The sequence below is a fragment of the Macaca mulatta genome, chromosome X (assembly GCF_049350105.2).
Source record: "Macaca mulatta isolate MMU2019108-1 chromosome X, T2T-MMU8v2.0, whole genome shotgun sequence".
Taxonomy (NCBI): Eukaryota; Metazoa; Chordata; class Mammalia; order Primates; family Cercopithecidae; genus Macaca; species Macaca mulatta.
The window spans coordinates 160,101,405-160,124,069 of record NC_133426.1 but is presented as its reverse complement, the minus strand read 5'-3'; the positions used below and the strand labels follow the sequence as shown (position 1 = coordinate 160,124,069).

At 58.1% G+C, this 22,665-nt stretch overlaps 1 protein-coding gene across 24 annotated transcripts in view; it reads left to right on the top strand.

Annotated features, from left to right (window-relative positions):
* The window catches only part of L1CAM (L1 cell adhesion molecule), a 26,494-nt gene extending 3,829 nt beyond the window's left edge, over nt 1-22,665 (top strand). For 2 of the 24 annotated variants that reach the window (XM_077987545.1, XM_077987544.1), the window contains exons 2-28: nt 3,056-3,156; nt 7,786-7,969; nt 11,368-11,473; nt 11,711-11,913; nt 12,848-12,970; nt 13,067-13,237; nt 13,528-13,639; nt 13,782-13,966; nt 14,088-14,219; nt 14,359-14,502; nt 15,072-15,183; nt 15,297-15,463; nt 15,566-15,722; nt 15,902-16,026; nt 16,114-16,224; nt 16,471-16,668; nt 16,900-16,970; nt 17,153-17,375; nt 18,331-18,446; nt 18,648-18,849; nt 18,938-19,060; nt 19,154-19,327; nt 19,443-19,562; nt 19,670-19,825; nt 20,137-20,271; nt 20,605-20,677; nt 21,258-22,664. In XM_077987545.1, the coding sequence (XP_077843671.1) occupies nt 7,894-7,969; nt 11,368-11,473; nt 11,711-11,913; nt 12,848-12,970; nt 13,067-13,237; nt 13,528-13,639; nt 13,782-13,966; nt 14,088-14,219; nt 14,359-14,502; nt 15,072-15,183; nt 15,297-15,463; nt 15,566-15,722; nt 15,902-16,026; nt 16,114-16,224; nt 16,471-16,668; nt 16,900-16,970; nt 17,153-17,375; nt 18,331-18,446; nt 18,648-18,849; nt 18,938-19,060; nt 19,154-19,327; nt 19,443-19,562; nt 19,670-19,825; nt 20,137-20,271; nt 20,605-20,677; nt 21,258-21,489 (3,747 nt within the window). In that variant the 5' untranslated portion in view covers nt 3,056-3,156; nt 7,786-7,893 and the 3' untranslated portion in view covers nt 21,490-22,664. Of the gene's footprint in view, nt 1-3,055; nt 3,157-7,785; nt 7,993-10,411; nt 10,795-11,367; nt 11,474-11,710; nt 11,914-12,847; nt 12,971-13,066; nt 13,238-13,527; nt 13,640-13,781; nt 13,967-14,087; nt 14,220-14,358; nt 14,503-15,071; nt 15,184-15,296; nt 15,464-15,565; nt 15,723-15,901; nt 16,027-16,113; nt 16,225-16,470; nt 16,669-16,899; nt 16,971-17,152; nt 17,376-18,330; nt 18,447-18,647; nt 18,850-18,937; nt 19,061-19,153; nt 19,328-19,442; nt 19,563-19,669; nt 19,826-20,136; nt 20,272-20,604; nt 20,698-20,774; nt 20,787-21,257 lie in introns of those variants that run through there. The other 22 variants (XM_077987552.1, XM_077987551.1, XM_077987546.1 and 19 more) reach the window with 17 other exon arrangements.

Sequence of the window (22,665 nt, the reverse complement as noted above, 5' to 3'; positions counted from 1 at the left end):
TCACCCTTGAAGGCCCTGAGGTTGTGCCCTGTCCAGCAGCCACTCAGCACCCCTCTGCTGGACTCTATGCCTTAGGGTTGGGCCCAGACCCCCCATGAGGGCCTTGTCTGAGTGGAAGGCTGGATGGGGGGTGCCTGGTGAATACCAGCCAGACAAGCACTGGGGGAGGTAGCCTGCCCAGCCTGCTTCTTCCCCAGATATCAACAGGGTCTTTGTGGCTTCCTGAAGGCTGTGGCTGGAAATAGAGGGAGGAGCCGGGAAGGGTCTGGTCGCTGTTCTTTCTAGAAGCTTTTCTTTGTCCAGTGGCCCCCTCCCCAGGCCCCCGTGTTCTTCCCAGGTTGGAAAGCTGCAGAGGGAGTGCCCAGCCACCGCCAGTCAGCAGCTCCTGCTCATCTAACTGGCCCTTATGCCCAGCAGGGGCAGCTGCGCGGGCCAGGGGTTGGGTGGGGCAGGAGGGTGGCAGCGTCCTGGGCTCCATGCACTTGGCCAAGGAGGACTTCTGAGCCCGTCCATCCCAGTGTGAGTCTGAGAGTGGAGCTTGAAGGAAAGAGACTGAGTCCCGGGAGCCCCTCCGCCCCCAGCCCTCCAGCCAGGCAGTCTTCCTATCTGCATGTGTGGGGTTTGTGTCTCTGCTTGTGTTTGTGTATTTGTGTGTGTGTAACTTCCAGTATTCCTGTTTGTCTGGGTGGGGTCATATATTTGGCTGCATGTATGTGTGTGTTCATGAGCCAGCATGCACACAGATATTGTCATGTGGCCACGTGGGTCTCCTCAGATGCCCCAACAGGGCCTGTGCTGGGAAGGGGTGGGGCTGAGGGTGGCGGCTGCAGTGGTTGGAAGCAGCGCTGCATGATATGGGGACAGAGCCTCTGGCCAACCCAGGCCGTGCTTCAGTGGAGGGGGGTTCCCTGTGGCCCTCTCCCCCAGCCATCTGCGTCTGTGTTCATGACTTAGGAATGCCCAAGCCCTGGGGATCACAGAGGCTCCATTGTCCGCCCCCGGGCTTCCTGTGTCCCCCTCTGCCCTTTAACCCTTTGGGAGTGGGGCCCCTGGAGGGGGCCGATGGGGCCTGGCAGTGTCTGAGCTGTTTCCAGGCACCTCCACCCCACCCCCTCAAACCAACACAGGCTAGGTGTTCCAGGACTGATGTGGGCCAGGGCCTCTCCCTGCCTCAGGCTCGACTCCCTCCCTGCTCTGCTTTTCAGGCCACAGCCCCAGGAACTGGATGCACTCTGTTCCTTCTGGCCTGACCCCTGAAGTCCCCTCTAGTACTAGGGTTATCCTAGCTCACTGAGGAGGCCCGGGGCCCGAGAGGAGCCCTATTTTTGCTGCCACCGCATTTCTCTGGCCTTCTAGGGGTCTGGGAGGCTGAAGCCTTGCCACCTGCTGGGCATCAGTATCCCCTTTGACACAAGAATGGGTCTACTGCTGTCCCTAAGTGCTGATTGGAGACAGGCCTCTCTGGGAGGGGTTCTGGAGCCTCTGGTTGCAAGAAAGGTATCAGAAAAAGTCCAGATTTCAGACAGCAGAAGAGGGGACCAAGAAACCGGCCTGTCCCCAAACCCAAAAGGGAAAGGAGTTGGCCTTCTCTTGGACTGAGTACCTGGGTGGGGGACTTGGGGGTTTGTTTAGTGTCAGGCTTCAGCTCTGTGCTGAGACGTGATGTTGATCACATCCTTCTTCCGCATGGCCTCCATCCCAAGATGTCACTCCCTGCCCCCCACATTTGCCTGCCATCTGCCTGGCAAATAAGCCCTCCCCGTGGGGCAGGATGGCTTGGAGGCCATCCTTGCTCAGGCCACTGGTCCCCTGGGAAGCCTAGCAGGCACACATATTAGGATGCCAGAGCCTCTGAGAGGCAACTTGGGGAGCCACCATGCCCTCTAGAACCCCACCCCTGCTGAGAGCCAGTGCCAGCTCTGTGATCTTGGACACAGTTTCCAGTTTTCTGAGCCTCAGTTTCTCATCTGTAAAATGGGGATGATGATAGCACCTCCCTCCCTGGGGCAAATCTGGGGAGGAGATGAGTGGATGTGCTTGGAAGTGCTCATGAGACTTTCTGGTATGTGGTAAGTCCACGCCGAGGGTTGATTTAATAGAACAGACCACAGAGGGATGTGATTGCGGGGATGGAGTGGGGCTCCTCCCTCCCTTTCCCAGTAGTCAAGATCATCCTCCCTGCACCCCCACAAAGGGTAAACCTCTGTCTCTTCTCCCCATCTTTTAAGGAGAATGGTCCATGACAGGTGAGCTGTAGTTGCCTTGGAGACTAAAGCCTCAGGCGAGATGAGGGGGCTGAAGGCTCACTCTCTGGGGGGTACCCCCTTAGGGAGGGGTGAGGTGGGGAGTGCAGGGACTAAGTAGCAGTCATAAAGGACTTCTGGGCCCCCAGGTACCTGTGGGGGCTCCCTGGAGCAGCCCCCTTTATGTGCTGTCTACGTAACACATAACAAGGCTTTCCTTGGCTTCCCTACCTCTGGCTCCCCCACCTCTGCTACCGAGGGACTTGGGCTGCATCACCATAGAAACCTGCCAGCCACAGCCTCAGGGGGAGGGCCAGCGGGAGCCTTAAAGGGACACAGTGCAAGGGGTGTAAGTGACACCCACACCATCATATACACACCAACAGGCACAAAAGACCCCCAGGCTCCCAGGCCTGCAAGCATATGGGCCTAGCACCACACTCTGACCCTGTCATGTGCCCTGTGCTGAGCCCCCAGCCCCACCCCCACTCTGGCCCATTGGGTCACCAGGCACCATGTCCCCAGAAGACAAGGGCAGGAGAAGCTGGGGAGTCTCTGCTGTGCTGTTGAAGGGCCCTCTTGTTGCTTCTCCTTTGAGAGGAACTCCAGGCAGAACCTGAGAACTGACAGGCAGGTGTGCAGGGCACATGTGCAAGGCACCACTGGAGGTTCCCTTCCCAAGGTGTGTGGTGGTGGTGGTGGTTGTGGTGATGGTGTGTGTGTGTGTGTGTGTGTGTGTGTGTGTGTGTGTGTGTGTGTTTTCAGAGAGGAGGCAGCCACCCCAGGTCTAGCCAGGCTCCACGACCTCCCAGGTCCCTCCCTGGCAAGCTGCTTCCCGTCAGACCGAAGCAGGCATTTCGGAGCAGAGGACAGAGGACTCCCTGAAGGACCTGCGGTCATAGTGGGAGGCCAGGTAGGGTGGGATGGGGCGAGGTTCTTCTGGGGCTGAACCCCTCCCTGTAGGCTGCTGGGCCTGACCCTTGCCTCCCTGGTCCTTTCCCACCAGGGAGGATGGGTTTGGGACCGGACTTACTCAGGAACGGTCCCACCTTCAACTGCCCCAGCACAGCGGCTACTGTCCACTCAGTGCATGGTCAGACATGATCACTGTTGGCCTAACACATGTGTGTCTCCTCCAGCCAGGTGGCCACTTACTCCCAGCCAGCAGCAATATTGGATCTTCTGGGTGCTTTTCCCTCTCCCATCCCTACCCACAGCAGGAAACCCACCACCTGTTCCCTGGCATGGCATGGGTCAGCCAGCAGTGCACCATTCATCCTGTCTCACGGCCGTCCCTTGCCCAGTGCCACAAGTGGGCAGGGCCTTGATGCTCTGTTGCGTGGGGCTTTGTAGGCTCTTCCGGCCCCAGCTCACAGCTTCTCCACCCTCTGTCTGTCTCTACCCTGCTCCCAGGCCAGCATGACGTCCACACTTGGAAGCCCCTCCACTGACCCAGGACCATCTTCCTTCCTTCCCGCCCCTTGCCTGGTACAGCCCCTAGGGACAAGGATGCTGTGCAGGCGGCCTGTGCGCACGCGCACGTGCACACGCCCACCCCCACCCCTCACTCTTCTCGCTCTTTCTGCCATTTCTCAGCAGCGCTCTCTGCGGCTGCCTCTCACCCTTTGTGCTCCGGTTTCCTCTTCTCTCCCTTTCCCTGCTGCCTGGGTCTCCGTTTCTGAATTTCCCCACCTCCCTAACCGTCTCCATCGTGGTTAGCGCTGTCTTCCTACATCTGTCTTTGTCTCCTGCTCCCTCCTGCCTCTTCTCACTCTGTCTGTCACCCTTGGCAGACCCGGCCTTGGCTCCATCTGTGGAACACACCCCCTCCCCGCTCCTTTGCCCTTGGTGGTGCTGGTGGGGGGTAGAAGGCCTGCTGAGCTGACAACCCTAGCCGCTTGCTCTGTAATTGCCTGAGGAACGGTGAGAGATCAGAGACCCAGCAGCAGTGGGAGGGGAAGAGGGAGCGCCCCCTCCCAGCTGTTATGCCTCGCAACCTTCTGGCTGCTTCCTGCCTGTCTCCAAGTGCCCAGGGTGGTGGAAAGCTGGGTGGAAAATACTGGGACACCAAAAAAGAAGTTGGATATGAGCCTGTGGGAAGATAGGATAGCGCCGGGATGGGGCAGGGAGTGGGGACCAGGGGTTTGGGGATATTGTATTTCCCCTGAGTGTACATGCCACACACCATTCCAGGATTCTAGATTTGGAGGACAAATAGAGGAACTTGCGTGGCAGAAATCATCAACCTCCAGAGCACCCAAGCCTCTGATATGCAGGAGGGCCCTTCTTTGAGCTTCTCCTTGCTCCAGTTTCCTCCCCTCCCCCTCCTAAGACCAATGCTCAGAGCTCCCAAGGCTGCTGTTTGATCATCTGCTCTCTGATCTGAGTCTCCTACTGCTCCTACAGGCCTTGAAGTTGAGGCCAGTGCTGCCTGGGGCCTCCCCTGATCCACTGGCTTTGTGGGGAGAGGCTGGGGTGGAACAGATCCACTGTTGCTCCTCCCTTCTGGGCCCTGGTCCAGCTCTTGCAGGTCGGGAATCACACTTCTTACCCTCCAAGTCATCTCTTGGCCTCCAGGCCATGCATGCTGACCCACCCTGCTGCTTCTCCACCACCCTCTGCAGCAAGCTCCTGCCCAGAGTCCCCACAGGATCTGCTGCATTCACAGCTCTTCTTGGGTGACTCTGTTACACAAAACTGACAAGGCCCAGAGCCTTAGCACAGCATGGCTGACTTCTCTACCATCCTTTCGGTGTTCCTGCTGAGACTCGGTACCCGCTTTGATAAGATCCTGGCTGGGCAGAGGGAGGATGTGCAGTATGGATTAAATGAAAGCGTCCAGTCTGGGACTTCAGCCTCCAAGCTCTGTCACCTAACAACACCTTTTCTTGCCTCACCTGCACTTTAACCACTTCCTGTTTGTAATTGAAGTGGTCTGGCCACTTGGGAGTCTGTTTCCTCTTCTTGTCATTGTCAGAGGAGCTCCCTCTTTCAGACCCTTAGTCTTTGGGTCCACTTACTTGTAGGTGGATGTGGACATGGTTGGTGTGGCTTGGGTTTGGGGTGGACACATGCAGCAGTTGAGCTCTGAAGACTCAGACAAAGACCTAGAAGTTGGGACTTTGAGACACACAAGAAATGTCAGAAACACTCTCACAGAAAATGTCCTGGACGGGCGCGGTGGCTCAAGCCTGTAATCCCAGCACTTTGGGAGGCCGAGACGGGCGGATCACAAGGTCAGGAGATTGAGACCATCCTGGCTAACACGGTGAAACCCCATCTCTACTAAAAAAATACAAAAAATTAGCCGGGCGTGGTGGCGGGCGCCTGTAGTCCCAGCTACTCGGGAGGCTGAGGCAGGAGAATGGCGTAAACCCGGGAGGCAGAGCTTGCAGTGAGCTGAGATCCGGCCACTGCACTCCAGCCTGGGCGACAGAGCAAGACTCCATCTCAAAAAAAAAAAAAAAAAAAAAAATGTCCCAGAGCTTGTCCTGACCCCTGTCCTGACCCTAACCTGGAGCATCTGGAAGGGAGGAGGCCTCAGTGGCCTCTCTTGCCCCCAAGGGGGCTGAGGAACAGCAGGGGGGCTGTTTTCCTCCTTGCTCTCATCTCTCACACCAATTCTCGAGGGAAGGCTTCCTTCCCCATTCCCTCTTCCTTCCTCCCTTCCTTCCTTCCTTCCTTCCTTCCTTCCTTCCTTCCTTCCTTCCTTCCTTCCTTCCTTCCTTCCTTCCTTCCTCTTTCTTTCTTTCTTTCTTTCTTTCTTTCTTTCTTTCTTTCTTTCTTTCTTTCTTTCTTTCTTTCTTTCTTCCTTCCTTCCTTCCTTCCTTCCTTCCTTCCTTCCTTCCTTCCTTCCTTCCATGGAATTTCTCTCTTGTTGCCCAGGCTGGAGTGCAATGGCGTGATCTTGGCTCACTGCAACTTCAGCCTCCTGGATTCAGGAGATTCTCCTGCCTCAACCTCCCGAGTAGCTGGGATTACAGGAATGCACCACCACACCAGGCTAACTTTTTCTTTTTGAGACAGAGTCTTGCTCTGTTGACCAGGCTGGAGTGCAATGGCACAATCTCTACTCACCACAACCTCCGTCTCCTGGGTTCAAATGATTCTCCTGCCTCAGCCTCCTGAGTAGCTAGGATTATAGGCATGCGCTGCCATGCCTGGCCAATTTTTTTGTATTTTTAGTAGAGATGGGATTTCACCATGTTGGCCAGGCTGGTCTCAAACTGCTGACCTCAAGATCCGCCTGCCTCAGCCTCCCAAAGTGCTGGGATTACAGGCTTGAGCCACCGTGCCCGGCCCTAATTTTGTATTTTTACTAGAGACAGGGTTTCACCATGTTGGCCTGGCTGGTTTTGAACTCCTGACTTCAGGTGATCCACCCACCTCGGCCTCCCAAATTGCTGGGATTACAGGCATGAGCCACTGCGCCCGGCCTTTTATTTTTATTTTTATTTTTAGACAGAGTCTCACTCCATCACCCAGGCTGGAGTGCAGTGGCACAGTCTTGGCTCACTGCAACCTCTGCCTGTCAGGCTCAAGTGACTCCCGTGCCTCAGCCTCCCAAGTAGCTGGCATTACAGGCATCCACCACTACAGCTAATTTTTTTTTCTTTGCTTTTTTTTTTTTTTTTTTGTATTTTTAGTAGAGACAGGGTTCCACCATGTTGGCCAGGCTGGTCTCAAACTCCCACCCTCAAGTGGTCCACCTGCCTCAGCCTCCCAAAGTACGAGGATTACAGGCATGAGCCACCGTGCCTGGCCCTTTCTCCATTCTTTCTTCATTTTCTTGAAACTATTTTGTGAAATGCAGCCATCTTGGGCCCCTTTCCTCCCTTCTCTATCCCATTTTCCAAGCCCCCCATTAGCTTTTTAGGGCTGTACAGCACCCAGGCATCAGTTGGCTCTGAAAGCTATAGCAACGTGACTGCAAGAAGAGTTCTTCTTTACATATATGTGCACACAGAGATAATAGATACATGGATTCATCTCCACAGATACATAAAGACACACGTAGCTAGCAGACTTGTGTGTTGATTCCCTCAGGCACACATACTAACACACCCACTCATGAGTGCAACCCCTCCCAGAGAAGACACGCCACAGAAATACCAGCTCACATTCAGCTCACTCCCTGCATGCAGATCTACAACCACACACATGCCCACGGACACCTGCTCACAGGCACATGCAGACACATACGGGGATGGTGTGCATACAGTGGCCTGTGCCATGCACAGGGGAGCTGATGGGGCAACAAGTTGGTGCTGGGTAGGCAGCTGGCAGGAAAGGTGCAGACAGAGAGTAGAGAGGGAATAAAAGGCAACCTGGGGGCCCAGCCCGGGCTATCTCTTCTAGATTTCTCCCTCCAAGGTGGGGAGGGGTGCGGATGGGGAGGGGACGGCTGGAGAAGCCGGCCAGCTGGGGGCGGGGCTGAGGGCGGGGCCAAGAGCCCGGGCTTACCCAGATGTTAGTCACTAACGTCCTTCCGTTCTCTCGTCTCTCTTCCCCCACCCTTCCCTTCCCTTCTCCCCTCTCCCAGTGCCCCCACTCCCAGCTCCCGCCCCAAGCCGACCACAAGACCCCTTCCCCTGCGGCCGGAGCCTGAACCGAGCCCGGCTGGCTGTGCTGCGCGGTGCCGCCGGGAAAGATGGTCGTGGCGCTGCGGTATGTGTGGCCTCTCCTCCTCTGCAGCCCCTGCCTGCTTATCCAGATCCCCGAGGAATGTGAGTAGCTGAAGGGAACCTGGGCGCCTCCCCTCGCCGCTATGTTGGGCCCCTCTTTATCTTCTGCCTCCTCACCTTCTCCTTGTTCCACACTCTGACTCCTCTCCCTGGCCTTTCCTGGGCACGGGGTGGGCAGGACATAGCCAGGACGTTGGGTACCCCTGGAGAGAAGGGCAGGGTAGAAGGTGCGGGGCGTGTCAGCACCATGGACAGGGACAGGCGCGGCCGGCCGGGGCGATTTCAGCACCAGGGACAGCGAACCCGGCACAGGGCCACGAGGTCTTGGGCCTCCTCCATGCTCTCCTTAGCCGCCCCATCCCTGCTCGCCCCACTCCGACTCCTCCGCTTCCATCCCCCACTACAGGGGTGTGGCAGCAGGAGAATGGGGCTGTCCCAGCCCTCAGCTGGTTTGTGCAAAGGCTTGTGTTCAAGTCTTGTCCTCGTTTCTCTTTCTCCTCCTGGGCCCTTGGCCACCCTGTCTCTGAACTGAGACAGGAAAAGATGGCTTGAAAAATCCTGGTCCCATGGCCGGGCGCGGTGGCTCACGCCTGTAATCCCAGCACTTTGGGAGGCCGAGGCGGGCGGATCACAAGGTCAGGAGATCGAGACCACGGTGAAACCCCGTCTCTACTAAAAATACAAAAAATTAGCCGGGCGCGGTTGTGGGCGCCTGTAGTCCCAGCTACTCGGGAGGCTGAGGCAGGAGAATGGCGTGAACCCGGGAGGCGGAGCTTGCAGTCAGCCGAGATCGCGCCACTGCACTCCAGCCTGGGCTGGGCGACAGAGCGAGACTCCGTCTCAAAAAAAAAAAAAAAAAAAAAAAAAAGAAAAATCCTGGTCCCAGCTCAGCAGCCTTCTGGACCCTTTTTCGTGTGTAGTTATTTGGTGGGGGTGGGGGCAGGGCTGCTGGAGCATGTGTCTCTGGTTGTAACATTTGTTGGGGGCAAAGCAGGTTGGGGAGTGTGGCCATAGGGTTGTGACTAAGCATGGATACACTGTGTATTTCTGTGTGTTCTTGTGATTGACTGAGTGTAGATATTCGTGAATGTGATTTTGACTTCCTTACATGGGTAACTGTGTGAGTCACTCTGTTACTTACTGGCCAGGTTTGTGGAGGTTGGGAGGTATTTGATCACGACATTTGGTTGCAGTGGGTCATGTGTATGTGTGAGTGGGGCTGAATGTGAGTACACACTTGCATGTGGGGGGTGTTACTGTGATGGTGTCTTCTCTTTAAGTAGCTGTCAGGCTGTGTGAGGGGCATGTCACAGGGCATCATATGTGAGGGCATTTGTGTCTCTTGAGCTACCAGGCTCCAGTCCCTTCCCAGCCTCATCTTGACACCTTTGTCTCTGGACCTGGACAAGGAAGAGGCCAGTGTCACTGAGAGATTAGTTGGCGGATAGGGGTTGGGAAGACTGTCTGTACCAGCAGTGGGACAGGGGCTGCGAGAGAGAGGCTGGGGAGGCACCTGGCATTGGGAGGCAATGAGGGCTTGGAGGAGGTAAAGAGGCTGGCCCCTTAGGCACATACATGGAGGGCCAGGGCCATGCAGACTCCCCTGGCACAGATGCACATGGGCACATGCACACTGGTGCATGAAGACAAGCCAGGTACAGGGATGAAGGAGCAGAGCCACTGAGAGGCCACACAAGTGGAAACACATACCAGTGAGGCTTTTAGACACAGAGGACACAGAGGTGGATACACAATATAACACTGTACAGTGGAATGCAAGCTGTGCATTCTCTACAGAAAGATGGGAGTGGGGAGAACAGAACTAGGCCAAAGGCCATGGCAGCTCCAAGGCTGCCCTGGGCACTGACCAGCACTTGTTCTTGACCCTGATATGGCACAGTGGGCAGTGGCAGGCAGCCGGCCCTCCCTGTTGGAACCTATCTTCCATCTCTCCCTCCCAGCCACTCCAGCCTGCTTTGTCTCTTTTCCTGCTTCCTCCACCTAGTTGGCTTTCTGCATCCTGTCATCCCTGTCACCATCTCCCTCCCCAGCTCAGGGCCCTCTGCAGTGTCCCCAGGGAGCCCCCTCCTCCCTCCCTGGACCTTCACACTGAGGTCTTCTGCAGAGACAAAGCTTTCAGAGGCAGCCTGCTGCTCCCTCCCTCCCTCTTCTCCCTTCCTCAAGGCCGCCCTGGCCAGTGCTCTGCAGAGTCCTGGGGCTGGGGCAGCAGCTCTGGCCTCTGCCCCAGAGAGCTTGGTGACTGACTGGGAGGAAGGAGGGAGAAGAGGAGGGCTGGTGCCAACCCCGCAGGCTATGGAAACTCAGAGGCAGCAGGGCCTTTGGGATAGTTTTCAGGGGGAGGGGGCAGCAGGGCTCTGAAGGCTGGGCCCTGGTAATTGAAAACACTCAGCTGTGCTAATTGGATTAGGAGGGAAGCAGGCTGGAGCAGGGGAGGGTGCCTTCCAAGGCATCCTGAACAGGTGGGGTCAGTTCTGCAGGCCCTGCCAGGGGGCTGCAAGGACGCTCCTTATTAAAGGCAAGAATTTCTCTCTCCCTGTCTGCTAGACCTGGAGGCATGGCCTGGCTGCCTCTGGGCTACATATCCCGTGTCTATCCAGTGCAGTCCCTCCCCCTGGGCATTTCTCTGTCCCATCTCCCTGGGCTTGACCTGCCACTGCTCCAGCCCAGCGTGTGCTCCCTTGTTGCTACTGCCAGGGCCTGTTCTACTGCCATTCCCTCTCCACCGGGGGACTGCAGAAGCTTACTATGTCCCCTGCCATCTGCCCCACTCTGGGGCTGCCTGTCAGTATTTCTCTCCATTCCCTCCCTCACTGCCTGCCTGGATTTCTCAGATGAAGGACACCATGGTAAGTTGGGGAGGGGTGAGAGTGTTTCCAAGAAGGCCAAGAAGAGGGGTAAGGGGGCCCTTGGCTGAGCCTGCATGCCCGCCCTCCTGAGTGCCCGGGTCCTGCTTGGCTTTCCTGAGCACCATGTGCTTCTCTCACCTGTGCAGGGCTGGCTTTGTTCTGCCTCTGCCCCAGCCTGTGTACTCTGTCACCCTCACTGTTCCTCTCTGCCATTCTCTCTGGTCCCGTCTCCCCTGTCTGGGGTTTGTCCTTCTTGGTTTCTGTGTCTTGGCTTTTGTTATCCCGGCTTCTTTCTGTCATACGCTTTTTGTCTTTTTCAGGCATCTCTTTGTAACTTCCGTGGCTGTCCCCTCTGTCCCTGCCTCTCTTTACATTTTTGCATGTGTCCCTTTCTCTTTCTTCCTCTTTTCATGTCCCACAAGCCTCTTTTGTTCTTCCCCTCCATTCGTCCCCCTGTGGCCATGGGGCCTCCAAGGGCTCTGGACCCTGCTTCCCTCACGATGGGACAGGGGCCGAGGCTATGGCACCAGCCAGGCAGCACCCTCACCACCGCTCTCTCCACCCTGTCTCCAGTGATGGAGCCACCTGTCATCACGGAACAGTCTCCACGGCGCCTGGTTGTCTTCCCCACAGATGACATCAGCCTCAAGTGTGAGGCCAGTGGCAAGCCTGAAGTGCAGTGAGTGATCTCTGCCGTCTCAGCCCCTGTTGCCTGCCACTGACCCCGGCCTGTGCCTCCCTGAACTGCCTAATTTCTAAGCCCAGAAGCCCCAAACCTTGCTAATCAGCCCAAGTCCTTGCCATCTCCCAGTCCATCCCCTGGGGGCCCTGACTGCTTGCACCTGTCCCCTCCAGCCTGTTCCAGCCCCCGTTGGGTTCCAGGGCCTCAGGCCTCTGGGCCTTTTTCTGCCCACAGGTTCCGCTGGACGAGGGATGGTGTCCACTTCAAACCCAAGGAAGAGCTGGGTGTGACCGTGTACCAGTCGCCCCACTCTGGCTCCTTCACCATCACAGGCAACAACAGCAACTTTGCGCAGAGGTTCCAGGGCATCTACCGCTGCTTTGCCAGCAATAAGCTGGGCACCGCCATGTCCCATGAGATCCGACTCATGGCCGAGGGTGCGAGGCGCTGCAGGGACCAGGGAGGGCAGGTCCCGGAGCTCGTGTGGGAGTGTGGGCTGGAAGCTGCTGTCTCTCAGCTGGTTGTCTCATGGCGAGGGGCCTGGGTGCCCTGCCAGCCTTCCACCCCAGCTTCTCCCCTGGCCCATCTTGTTTCTTGTGCAGAGTCTTCTCCTTCTTTACCCTGTCTCTGTCTCCATTGCACTTCCAGTCATCTCATGCCCCTTCACTCCCTCAGGCTTTCCTGGTGCCTGCCTCACGGCTGGGTGGGAAGGTGGCGGGGGTGAGGGGCTGGCTGGCTGCAGTCATCTCTGTCCACACCCGCACTCCTTAGCAGGGCCCCTCTTCTCTGGCTTTTCCACTTGGATCTCCATCTCTCCCTCTCCACCTCCGACTTGGTTTCTCTTGCCCCACGGCTCTGTCTTGATCTGTGTCGCCTTTTCCCTGGGGTTTTCCCTTCGCATTCCATCCTCCCTGAGCTTTCTGCCTCCTGAGCGCTCTCCTCTCCCCTCCCCACCCCTCTGGTTACCTTGGGAACCGTTGCCATGGTTTCTGTGTCAGGATGATGGAAGGGTCTGCGACTCCTGCATCCCTCCACAGCTCCCCTCCCCCATCACTGCACCTCAGCCTCAGCCTCCCCCCACCCGTCCTTTCCTGGGGTGGGCAGGGAGAGTTGAGAACCATGGAAGGTTAACCCTTCCTGGCCTCCTGGCCTCCTGCTCACCCTGGCCTCCCTAAGTGCCAGTCTCTGCCATGAGCCCAGAAGGTATCCAGAGTGTCTGCCTCCTTTTCTGTGAACTTTCTCCTGGCCTGACCCTCTCGCCTTCTCATCCATCCCCAGGGTAGCCCACCATCCCCCCCGCCCCCGCCTCCCTTCTCCTGCCCAGCACCATCTGGGCCAAGAGGAGAGTGTCAGCCCGTCTGTCCCTTCTAGGTGCCCCCAAGTGGCCAAAGGAGACAGTGAAGCCCGTGGAGGTGGAGGAAGGGGAGTCAGTTGTTCTGCCTTGCCACCCTCCCCCAAGTGCAGAGCCTCTCCGGATATACTGGATGAACAGCAGTGAGTGCCGGCGAGCAGTTGCCTCATGGGGTCGGGGTGTTAGCGGGGGTGTCTTCCTGGACAGGGTCATGACCTCAGCCTCCTTTCCCCCTGCAGAGATCTTGCACATCAAACAGGATGAGCGGGTGACGATGGGCCAGAACGGCAACCTCTACTTTGCCAATGTGCTCACCTCTGACAATCACTCAGACTACATCTGCCACGCCCACTTCCCAGGCACCAGGACTATCATTCAGAAGGAGCCCATTGACCTCCGGGTCAAGGCCAGTGAGTCTCAGAGGCTCTGCACCCTCTCCCTGACTCCTTTCACCCTCAGGCATGGCCCTTCCCAACATAGGTCCATCTGACAACTCCAGGCTTCCTCAAGAACAGCTTGGCTCCCACCTCTACTCTGCCCAGACCCCTTCCCAGGCGTCGAGAGCAGAGACAGCACACTCTCCTTCACGGAGGAAGAAACAGAGGCCCCAGGGGCTGGCTGGAGTGTTAAGTCCCTCAGCCTTGCGATTTTGGGGTGGAGGGAAGAGTGCGCAGCCCACCCACCCACTTTCTCCTGGCAGCCAACAGCATGATTGACAGGAAGCCGCGCCTGCTCTTCCCCACCAACTCCAGCAGCCACCTGGTGGCCTTGCAGGGGCAGCCATTGGTCCTGGAGTGCATCGCCGAGGGCTTGTGAGTCTGGGCACCCAAGGCAGGGCAGATCAGGGTGGGGCAGCCCTAGCGGGGAGCTCAGACCACTGCAGGGTGTAGGGGGCTGGGGTGAGTGGCCTTGTCCTCTTTCCCTTCTGCTCTCTTCCTTTTGCCTCCTGGGCAGTCCCACGCCTACCATCAAATGGCTGCGCCCCAGCGGCCCCATGCCAGCCGACCGTGTCACCTACCAGAACCACAACAAGACCCTGCAGCTGCTGAAAGTGGGCGAGGAGGATGATGGCGAGTACCGCTGCCTGGCCGAGAACTCACTGGGCAGTGCCCGGCACGCCTACTATGTCACCGTGGAGGGTATGGACCTCCTAGGACAGTGGCCCATGATGCCCACTGTCATGGGGGAGGGGAGGGTCTTTGCTGGGGCAAGAGCTGGTTGCCAGCTGCGGGCTCAGGTTGGCTCTCCCCTTCTTCCTAGCTGCCCCGTACTGGCTTCACAAGCCCCAGAGCCATCTATATGGGCCAGGAGAGACTGCCCGCCTGGACTGTCAAGTCCAGGGCAGGCCCCAACCAGAGGTCACCTGGAGAATCAACGGGATCCCCATGGAGGGTGAGCAGGGCCTCAGGCAGGAGTGGGGAGTGTGGTGAGCCCTGGGCGCTGTGGGGGAGAGGAAAAGGAGGGTGAGAAAGGGCCTCAACTCAGCTCAATGCCGGGCTGGGGCCCACGGGCACACCTGCTGCATGCACAGAGTTAGCCAAGGACCAGAAGTACCGGATTCAGCGTGGTGCCCTGATCCTGAGCAACGCGCAGCCCAGTGACACAATGGTGACCCAATGTGAGGCCCGCAACCGGCATGGGCTCCTGCTGGCCAATGCCTACATCTATGTTGTCCGTGAGTACCCTCCCTTCCTTACCTCCTAACTCCCAGTCTGTCCCTGCAGCCCACTGGGCCAGGCCACCAGAGTGACTCAGCTGGCAGCTGACGTGTCCTCGGCCTATCAGGCTGGCACCGGCCTTTCTCCTTGCTGAGACCCTTCACCCCATCTCACTCAGCCTCATGATAGCCGAGGGAGATGTAAGAGGGGAAAGGCCTTGTCACTGTGACTGAGTGGAGGCTCACCACGGACAGGATGTGACCGAGGCCAGCCCAGGTGGCACCTCTCCTGGAACCTCAGGGAAGGCTGGGGACCAGGCCAGGAAGGTTTTTGGGGAGAGGTGACTGTCAGTTAGGTCTGGAATAACGTAAAAGTTGGGTGGCTGCAACCAGAGGCACATCTGAGGCAGAGGGCAGTGTCTGAAGGCAGAGAGAGACGCAGCCTGGCGGGGGCCTCAGCTGGGAGCAGGGAAGCAAGACTTGCAGGGCTCTTGGGGGCCTGAGGAAGCCGTGCAGAGGGTCCCTGGCTCCTGGCCCAGCTGTGGCCCCAAGTCCCACCCTGTTTCCCGAGACTGTTCCTCCCCTAGAGCTGCCGGCCAAGATCCTAACTGCGGACAATCAGACGTACGTGGCCGTCCAGGGCAGCACCGCCTACCTTCTCTGCAAGGCCTTCGGAGCGCCTGTGCCCAGCGTTCAGTGGTGAGTGTCTTGTCTCGGTAGTGGTGAGAGTCCTGTCTCAGTGGCCAGGGAGCCAGGGAGGGCAGGGACCCCAGGCCAGCCAGTCAGAGCCAGGCCCACCCTGCTCCCTCCAGGCTGGATGAGGATGGGACAACAGTGCTTCAGGATGAACGCTTCTTCCCCTATGCCAACGGGACCCTGGGCATTCGAGACCTCCAGGCCAATGACACCGGACGCTACTTCTGCCTGGCTGCCAATGACCAAAACAATGTGACCATTGTGGCTAACTTGAAGGTTAAAGGTCAGGCTACCCTTGCCACATGGCTGGCTGTGCCTCTGGGAGGGAGGGTCCGGGCCCCTGGAGGACATCAGAGTGACTTCCTCACGTATGCATTACCCTCAGATGCAACTCAGATCACGCAGGGACCCCGCAGCGCAATCGAGAAGAAAGGTTCGAGGGTGACCTTCACGTGCCAGGCCTCCTTTGACCCCTCCTTGCAGCCCAGCATCACCTGGCGTGGGGACGGCCGAGACCTCCAGGAGCTTGGGGACAGTGACAAGTGAGGACAGTGATAGTGAAAGGGGGCAGAGTGGGAAAAGCTAGAAGTCCAGACCTTCTGGCCTCATGCTTGCTTTGAGGGGGAAGGCTCTGACAGGAGTGGGGAAAGAAGGCAGGAGGCAGGGATGAGAGGGGAGAAGAGCCCAGATGGCAGGAAGGACAGACATGGCTCCTCCACAGGTACTTCATAGAGGATGGGCGCCTGGTCATCCACAGCCTGGACTACAGCGACCAGGGCAACTACAGCTGCGTGGCCAGCACCGAGCTGGATGTGGTGGAGAGTAGGGCACAGCTCTTGGTGGTGGGTAAGTCTTAGGGTGGAAGCCTCCACTCCAGAAGGCCAGGGCTCACATCGCTGGGCCCTTTCAAGCACCTACCCTCCCCACCCTCAGGCAGCCCCGGGCCAGTGCCACGGCTGGTGCTGTCCGATCTGCACCTGCTGACGCAGAGCCAGGTGCGCGTGTCCTGGAGTCCTGCAGAAGACCACAATGCCCCCATTGAGAGTAAGAGGCTTGAGCTCGGTGCTACCCTACCATCATCTCTGCCAGCCCTGGCCCCTCCTGGGGTCCTCCCTCCTCCTGGAGCCTTCCTGGGGGGACATGGCTTGGGGAGACTCACGGTTCCTCATGGGAATCTGGAGATGCCAGTTGGCCTGGGTACTCAGGGACCCAGATTGTACCCAATCCCTCCACAGCCCTTCCCCCAAAGCCACACGCCAATCACTTCATTGCTGGTTCACTTCTTGGCAGAATATGACATTGAATTTGAGGACAAGGAAATGGCGCCTGAAAAATGGTACAGTCTGGGCAAGGTTCCAGGAAACCAGACCTCTACCACCCTCAAGCTGTCGCCCTATGTCCACTACACCTTTAGGGTTACTGCCATCAACAAATACGGCCCCGGGGAGCCCAGCCCCGTCTCTGAGACTGTGGTCACACCTGAGGCAGGTGAGTCAGGTTGGCACCCACTCCCATGCCACCCGGAAGGGGCTCCGGGCTGTGAAGGGAGGGCTGAGAGAGGTGCCGTGCCCAAGTTCCTCTGCTTCCAAATTTCCAGGGGGAGTGCGAGGGGACTGGACTCCCTTGGTGCCAGAATGAGCCGTTTGTTCCTTGGTCCTCAGTCCTCATGGTTCTCCAAAAGAGGCTGCAGCATTGATGTGTTAATACATTCCTTTCCAGCCCCGGAGAAGAACCCTGTAGATGTGAAGGGGGAAGGAAATGAGACCACCAATATGGTCATCACATGGAAGGTGAGAGTCCCTGGGCTAAGCTGCCTGTGGGACATGAGGCCATGACCTGGGTGTCTGTTGCTCCCCCTTGGCTGTGCAAAGGAAGGGGCTGATGTCTGGGGATGCCAGTCAGCGCTGGGGGGCGGGCCAAAGAATGCTGGTGTTCTTGGCCAACCAATTCCTCTTCTGCTGGCCTCCTCCAGCCGCTCCGGTGGATGGACTGGAACGCCCCCCAGGTTCAGTACCGCGTGCAGTGGCGCCCTCAGGGCACACGAGGGCCCTGGCAGGAGCAGATTGTCAGCGACCCCTTCCTGGTGGTGTCCAACACGTCCACCTTTGTGCCCTACGAGATCAAAGTCCAGGCCGTCAACAGCCAGGGCAAGGGACCAGAGCCCCAGGTCACCATTGGCTACTCCGGAGAGGACTGTGAGTATCTGGCAGGCTCCTTCGCCCAGGGTGGAGCTCGCCTGCTTCCACCCCAGCCCATGTCCACACCTCTCCGCGCTGGTGTGCGCCTTTCCTAAGGGTGAGGATATTCTCTTACATAACCAGAGCGACGTTATGAAATTCCCCACACTTCACATTTCTATAATTGGCAGCAGTATTCCAGTTGTATCAGCCAATGATGCTTCTTTCATTTCCTTGAATCTGGAACATGACCAGATGGTAACTTGAAGTACCCGGTCAAGTTTTTTCTGGTTTCTCCTTTTTTTTTTCACTTTCTTTTTTTTTTTTTTTTTTTTTTTTTAGTAGAGACGGGGTTTCACCGTTTTTTTTAGCCAAGATGATCTCGATCTCCTGACCTCGTGATCCGCCCGTCTCGGCCTCCCAAAGTGCTGGGATTACAGGCTTGAGCCACCGCGCCCGGCCTTTTTTTTTTTTTTTTTTGAGATGGAGTCTTGCTCTGTCAGCCAGGCTGGAGTGCAGGGGAGCGATCTTGGCTCACTGCAACCTCCACCTCCTGAGTTCAAGCGATTCTCCTGCCTCAGCCTCCTGATTAGCTGGGATTACAGGCACCTGCCACCACACCCAACTAATTTTCGTATTTAGTAGAGATGGGGTTTCACCATGTTGGTCATGTTGGTCTCTAACTCCAGACCTCAAATGTTCCACCTGCCTCTGTCTCCCAAAGTGCTGGGAATATGGGTGTGAACCACCACACCCGGCCATGGCTTCTCCTTTGTATAAGCTACGATTTTCACCTTTGCAACTAACAAGCAGCCCAGGGGGAGATCTTGAGACCATGCAAATGCACCTCTCCTCCTCAAACTGTGCCTCATAAAGCTTCCGAATCCATCTTCTCTGTGTTTGGGGGCTTGGGCCTGGCCTCAGGGCTAGGGTGAGAGCTTGTGGCTCTTTCCAAGTCACTGGTGGTTTCCAGATCCCCAGGCAATCCCTGAGCTGGAAGGCATCGAGATCCTCAACTCAAGTGCCGTGCTGGTCAAGTGGCGGCCGGTGGACCTGGCCCAGGTCAAGGGCCACCTCCGCGGATACAATGTAAGGGTTGAAGGTGTGGGGGCCCGGGAGGGTGATCACTGAGGTAAAGTGACAGGACGGTGAGGGGGCTTTGCCACCTGTCAGCCGCTCTCCTGGAAGACTTGGGTTGAGAAGAGGGTCCCCATCAAGGGTGGTGGGCGTGCGCTGGGGGCCCTGCTGGGTGCCTTCTGCCCCTGTAAGGTCTCCTGTCCACATGTGCAGGTGACGTACTGGAGGGAGGGCAGTCAGAGGAAGCACAGCAAGAGACATATCCACAAAGACCATGTGGTGGTGCCCGCCAACACCACCAGTGTCATCCTCAGTGGCTTGCGGCCCTATAGCTCCTACCACCTGGAGGTGCAGGCCTTTAATGGGCGGGGATTGGGGCCCGCCAGCGAGTTCACCTTCAGCACCCCAGAGGGAGGTGAGTCCTGCACCCCACGCCTCATCCCGTACCCTCCTCCCCAGACCTGGGCGAGGACCTACCTGCCACTCGGTTCTGTGCCCTGCAGTGCCTGGCCACCCTGAGGCGTTGCACCTGGAGTGCCAGTCGAACACCAGCCTGCTGCTGCGCTGGCAGCCCCCACTCAGCCACAACGGTGTGCTGACCGGCTACGTGCTCTCCTACCACCCCTGTGCGTGCACTGCCCCAGCAGGGAAGGGAGGTGGAGGAGCCACGGGGAGGGGGCAGAGCTGCAGCCACAGCCAACCCCTGCCTGTCCCCACAGTGGATGAGGGGGGCAAGGGGCAGCTGTCTTTCAACCTTCGGGACCCTGAACTTCGGACACACAACCTGACCGATCTCAGTCCCCACCTGCGGTACCGCTTCCAGCTTCAGGCCACCACCAAAGAGGGCCCTGGTGAAGCCATCGTACGGGAAGGAGGCACTATGGCCTTGTCTGGTGAGACGGAGGAATGACCTGCCAACAGGGATGCCCTGGCCAGCCGGGTCCAGGAGGGAGGGCCTTAGACTGCCTGGCAGCTGCCACACTCTCCTCGTGCCCCTGCATCCCCCAGGGATCTCAGATTTTGGCAACATCTCAGCCACAGCGGGTGAAAACTACAGCGTCGTCTCCTGGGTCCCCAAGGAGGGCCAGTGCAACTTTAGGTTCCATATCTTGTTCAAAGCCTTGGGAGGTAAGCGTGAAAGGGGGCCCTGGGGCATGGTGGGGAAGGGGGCTCTGGGCCAGAAGGGCTGCCTGGCACTCCAAGTCACCCCCGCTGCTACCCTCTTGCCTTTGCAGAAGAGAAGGGCGGGGCTTCCCTCTCACCACAGTATGTCAGCTACAACCAGAGCTCCTACACGCAGTGGGACCTGCAGCCTGACACTGACTATGAGATCCACTTGTTTAAGGAGAGGATGTTCCGGCACCAGATGGCTGTGAAGACCAATGGCACAGGTGAGGCGCCGGGGGCCCGCCATTGCCTGCCAGGGAGGCATGGAGGCTGCACAATTCATGCCCTTCTGTCCCCTGAATGACCACTACTGCCCAGGCCCCTCCACGGCTCCTGTCTGCTTCTCCTCCCAGAATCTGGGTGTCCCCAAATCAGCCCCCTTTTGTACTCTTTCCGCAGATGCCCTCTTCACTATCTCCCTGTCCCTGTCACTCCTCAGCCCCCCAGAGGGCCCCGACTTTAAGAGCATACTTCAGGGCCTCAGGTCGGGTTCTGGCTTGGGCGGCAGCACGGGGGGCTGGTGTCTCACCCTCAGGCCGCGTGAGGCTCCCTCCTGCTGGCTTTGCCACTGAAGGCTGGTTCATCGGCTTTGTGAGTGCCATCATCCTCCTGCTCCTCGTCCTGCTCATCCTCTGCTTCATCAAGCGCAGCAAGGGCGGCAAATACTCAGGTAGCCTCTGAGCCCCATGTGAGTGGGGTGGAGCCGAGGGTAGAGAGGAGCACCTCGCCCCTTCCACCCTTCTGCAAGGCCTCCTGGATTCCCCGAGCTCCCCACAAGACGACAGGCGCATGGTGGGGGCGGGCAGGGGGATCATCCTCCTAGGCCGGGGTTGGGGCCACAGGCAAGTGGTGGCCAGACCACAGGGGACCAGTGGTTTCTTTCAAGGCCTGTCGCCTCTGGACGCTGTTGAGACAGAGTGCTGCAGGTGCAGGGCGTAGAGGGGCCTGGAGCCCTGGGTCAGGCTGGGGTGGGAGAAGAAGCTGTCCCTCTCTGTGTCTCCAGTGAAGGATAAGGAGGACACCCAGGTGGACTCTGAGGCCCGACCGATGAAAGATGAGACCTTTGGCGAGTACAGGTGAGCTGGGGCAGGAGCGGGTGCTGGCACTCAGCTCCCCCCTGGCCTTCACATCTCACCCCCTCTCTCTCTTCTCTGTGCTGCTGGGTGACTTCAGGTCCCTGGAGAGGTAAGGCAGGGGTAGTGGGGAGGGGCCAACAGCAGGGACTCCCTAAAGACAATGTGTGCCTGGTGTGCCATTGTCCCCTGGCTGCCGGTGCTCTGACAGGACTCTCACTTCCCAGTCCCCAGGCCCGGCAGCTCCTCATTTCAGGGAGAGGCCAATACACCCCAGCCCCTTCTCTCCAAACAGATAACTTCACTGCTCCCATCTCCCCAAGGGAGGCCCTAGACAGTTTCCCAGACAGGAACCAGGCCCTGTAATCCCTGCTGAATGCACACTTGCTCCCTCACAGTCCCCAGGATCTGGGGAATGCCCAAAGGTGACAGCCCCAGACCTGCCTGCCAGGGTGGCCGGAGCTGCTCTTCCTGAGCGCATTCTAAGCAAATGGAAGGCAGGCGGGCGTCTGCCTCACCCCCAGCCAGGCTCCTGCAGGGGCTCGGCAGTGCTCTCACTCACACCTGCCTTGTGCCTCCGCAGTGACAACGAGGAGAAGGCCTTCGGCAGCAGCCAACCATCGCTCAATGGGGACATTAAGCCCCTGGGCAGTGACGACAGCCTGGCCGATTATGGGGGAAGCGTGGATGTTCAGTTCAACGAGGATGGCTCCTTCATTGGCCAGTATAGTGGCAAGAAGGAGAAGGAGGCGGCAGGGGGCAACGACAGCTCAGGGGCCACTTCCCCCATCAACCCTGCCGTGGCCCTAGAATAGTGGAATCCAGGACAGGAGATGCTGTGCCCCTGGCCTTGGGATCGAGGCCCCTTCCTCTCCAGCCGGCCCATGGGAGGCTGGAGTTGGGGCAGAGGAGAACTTGCTGCCTCAGATCCCCTTCTTACCACCCAGTCCCCACTTTATTGCCAAAACCCAGCTGCATCCCTTCCTGGGCACACGCTGCTTTGCCCCAGCTTGGGGGCAGATCTCCCACATGTCAGGGGCCTTTGGATGCTGCCTTGCCAGCCCATTTGGGCAGAGAGGCTGTGGTTTGGGGGAGAAGAAGTAGGGGTGGCCTGAAAGGATCTCGAAAATGCTGTCTTTCTTGCTCCCTGACTGGGGGCAGACATGGTGGGGTCTCCTCAGGACCAGAGTTGGCACCTTCCCCCTCCCCCAGCCACTCCCCAGCCAGCCTGGCTGGGACTGGGGACAAAACTCGGTGTCCCCACCATCTGCTGTCTTTTCTTTGCCATCTCTGCTCCAACTGGGATGGGAGGTGGGCAAGCTGGCCGCAGGGGCAAGGGAGGCCATCTGGAGAGCCCAGAGAGTCCCCCCACCCCCGCCGCCAGCATTGCACTCTGGCAGCACCACCTCTTCCCGCCGCCCAGCCCGCTCCACAGCCGGCTTTCAGGAGCCCCAAACACACGCTGCCTTCGGTACCCACCAGACAACATCCAAGTGGCCTCCGTCACTACCTGGCTGCGGGGCGGGCACACCTCCTCCCACTGCCCACCGGCCGGCCTCTTCCAGCCACCCCCACTTCCCAGGACCCCTTAGCAGCCCTGCCCTCCCCCACTTCCCATCGTCTGAACAATTGTCTTCCTCAGCCTCCTCCTGCCCCCACCTTGGGAATGTAAATACACCGTGACTTTGAAAGTTTGTACCCCTGTCCTTCCCTTTACATCACTAGTGTGTAGGCAGATGTCCGAGTCCCTAGGTGGTTTCTAGGATTGATAGCAATTAGCTTTGATGAACCCATCCCAGGAAAAATAAAAACAGACAAAAAAAAAGGAAAGATTGGTTCTCCCAGCACTGCTGTGCCCCTGTTCAGCAGCCACAGCCTCCCTGTATGCCTGTGCTTGGTCTACTGATAAGCCCTCTACAAAAAACAAAAGTATATATATATATGTACATAATATCAGAATTATAACAGGCAAATAAAACCTGAAAATCAAG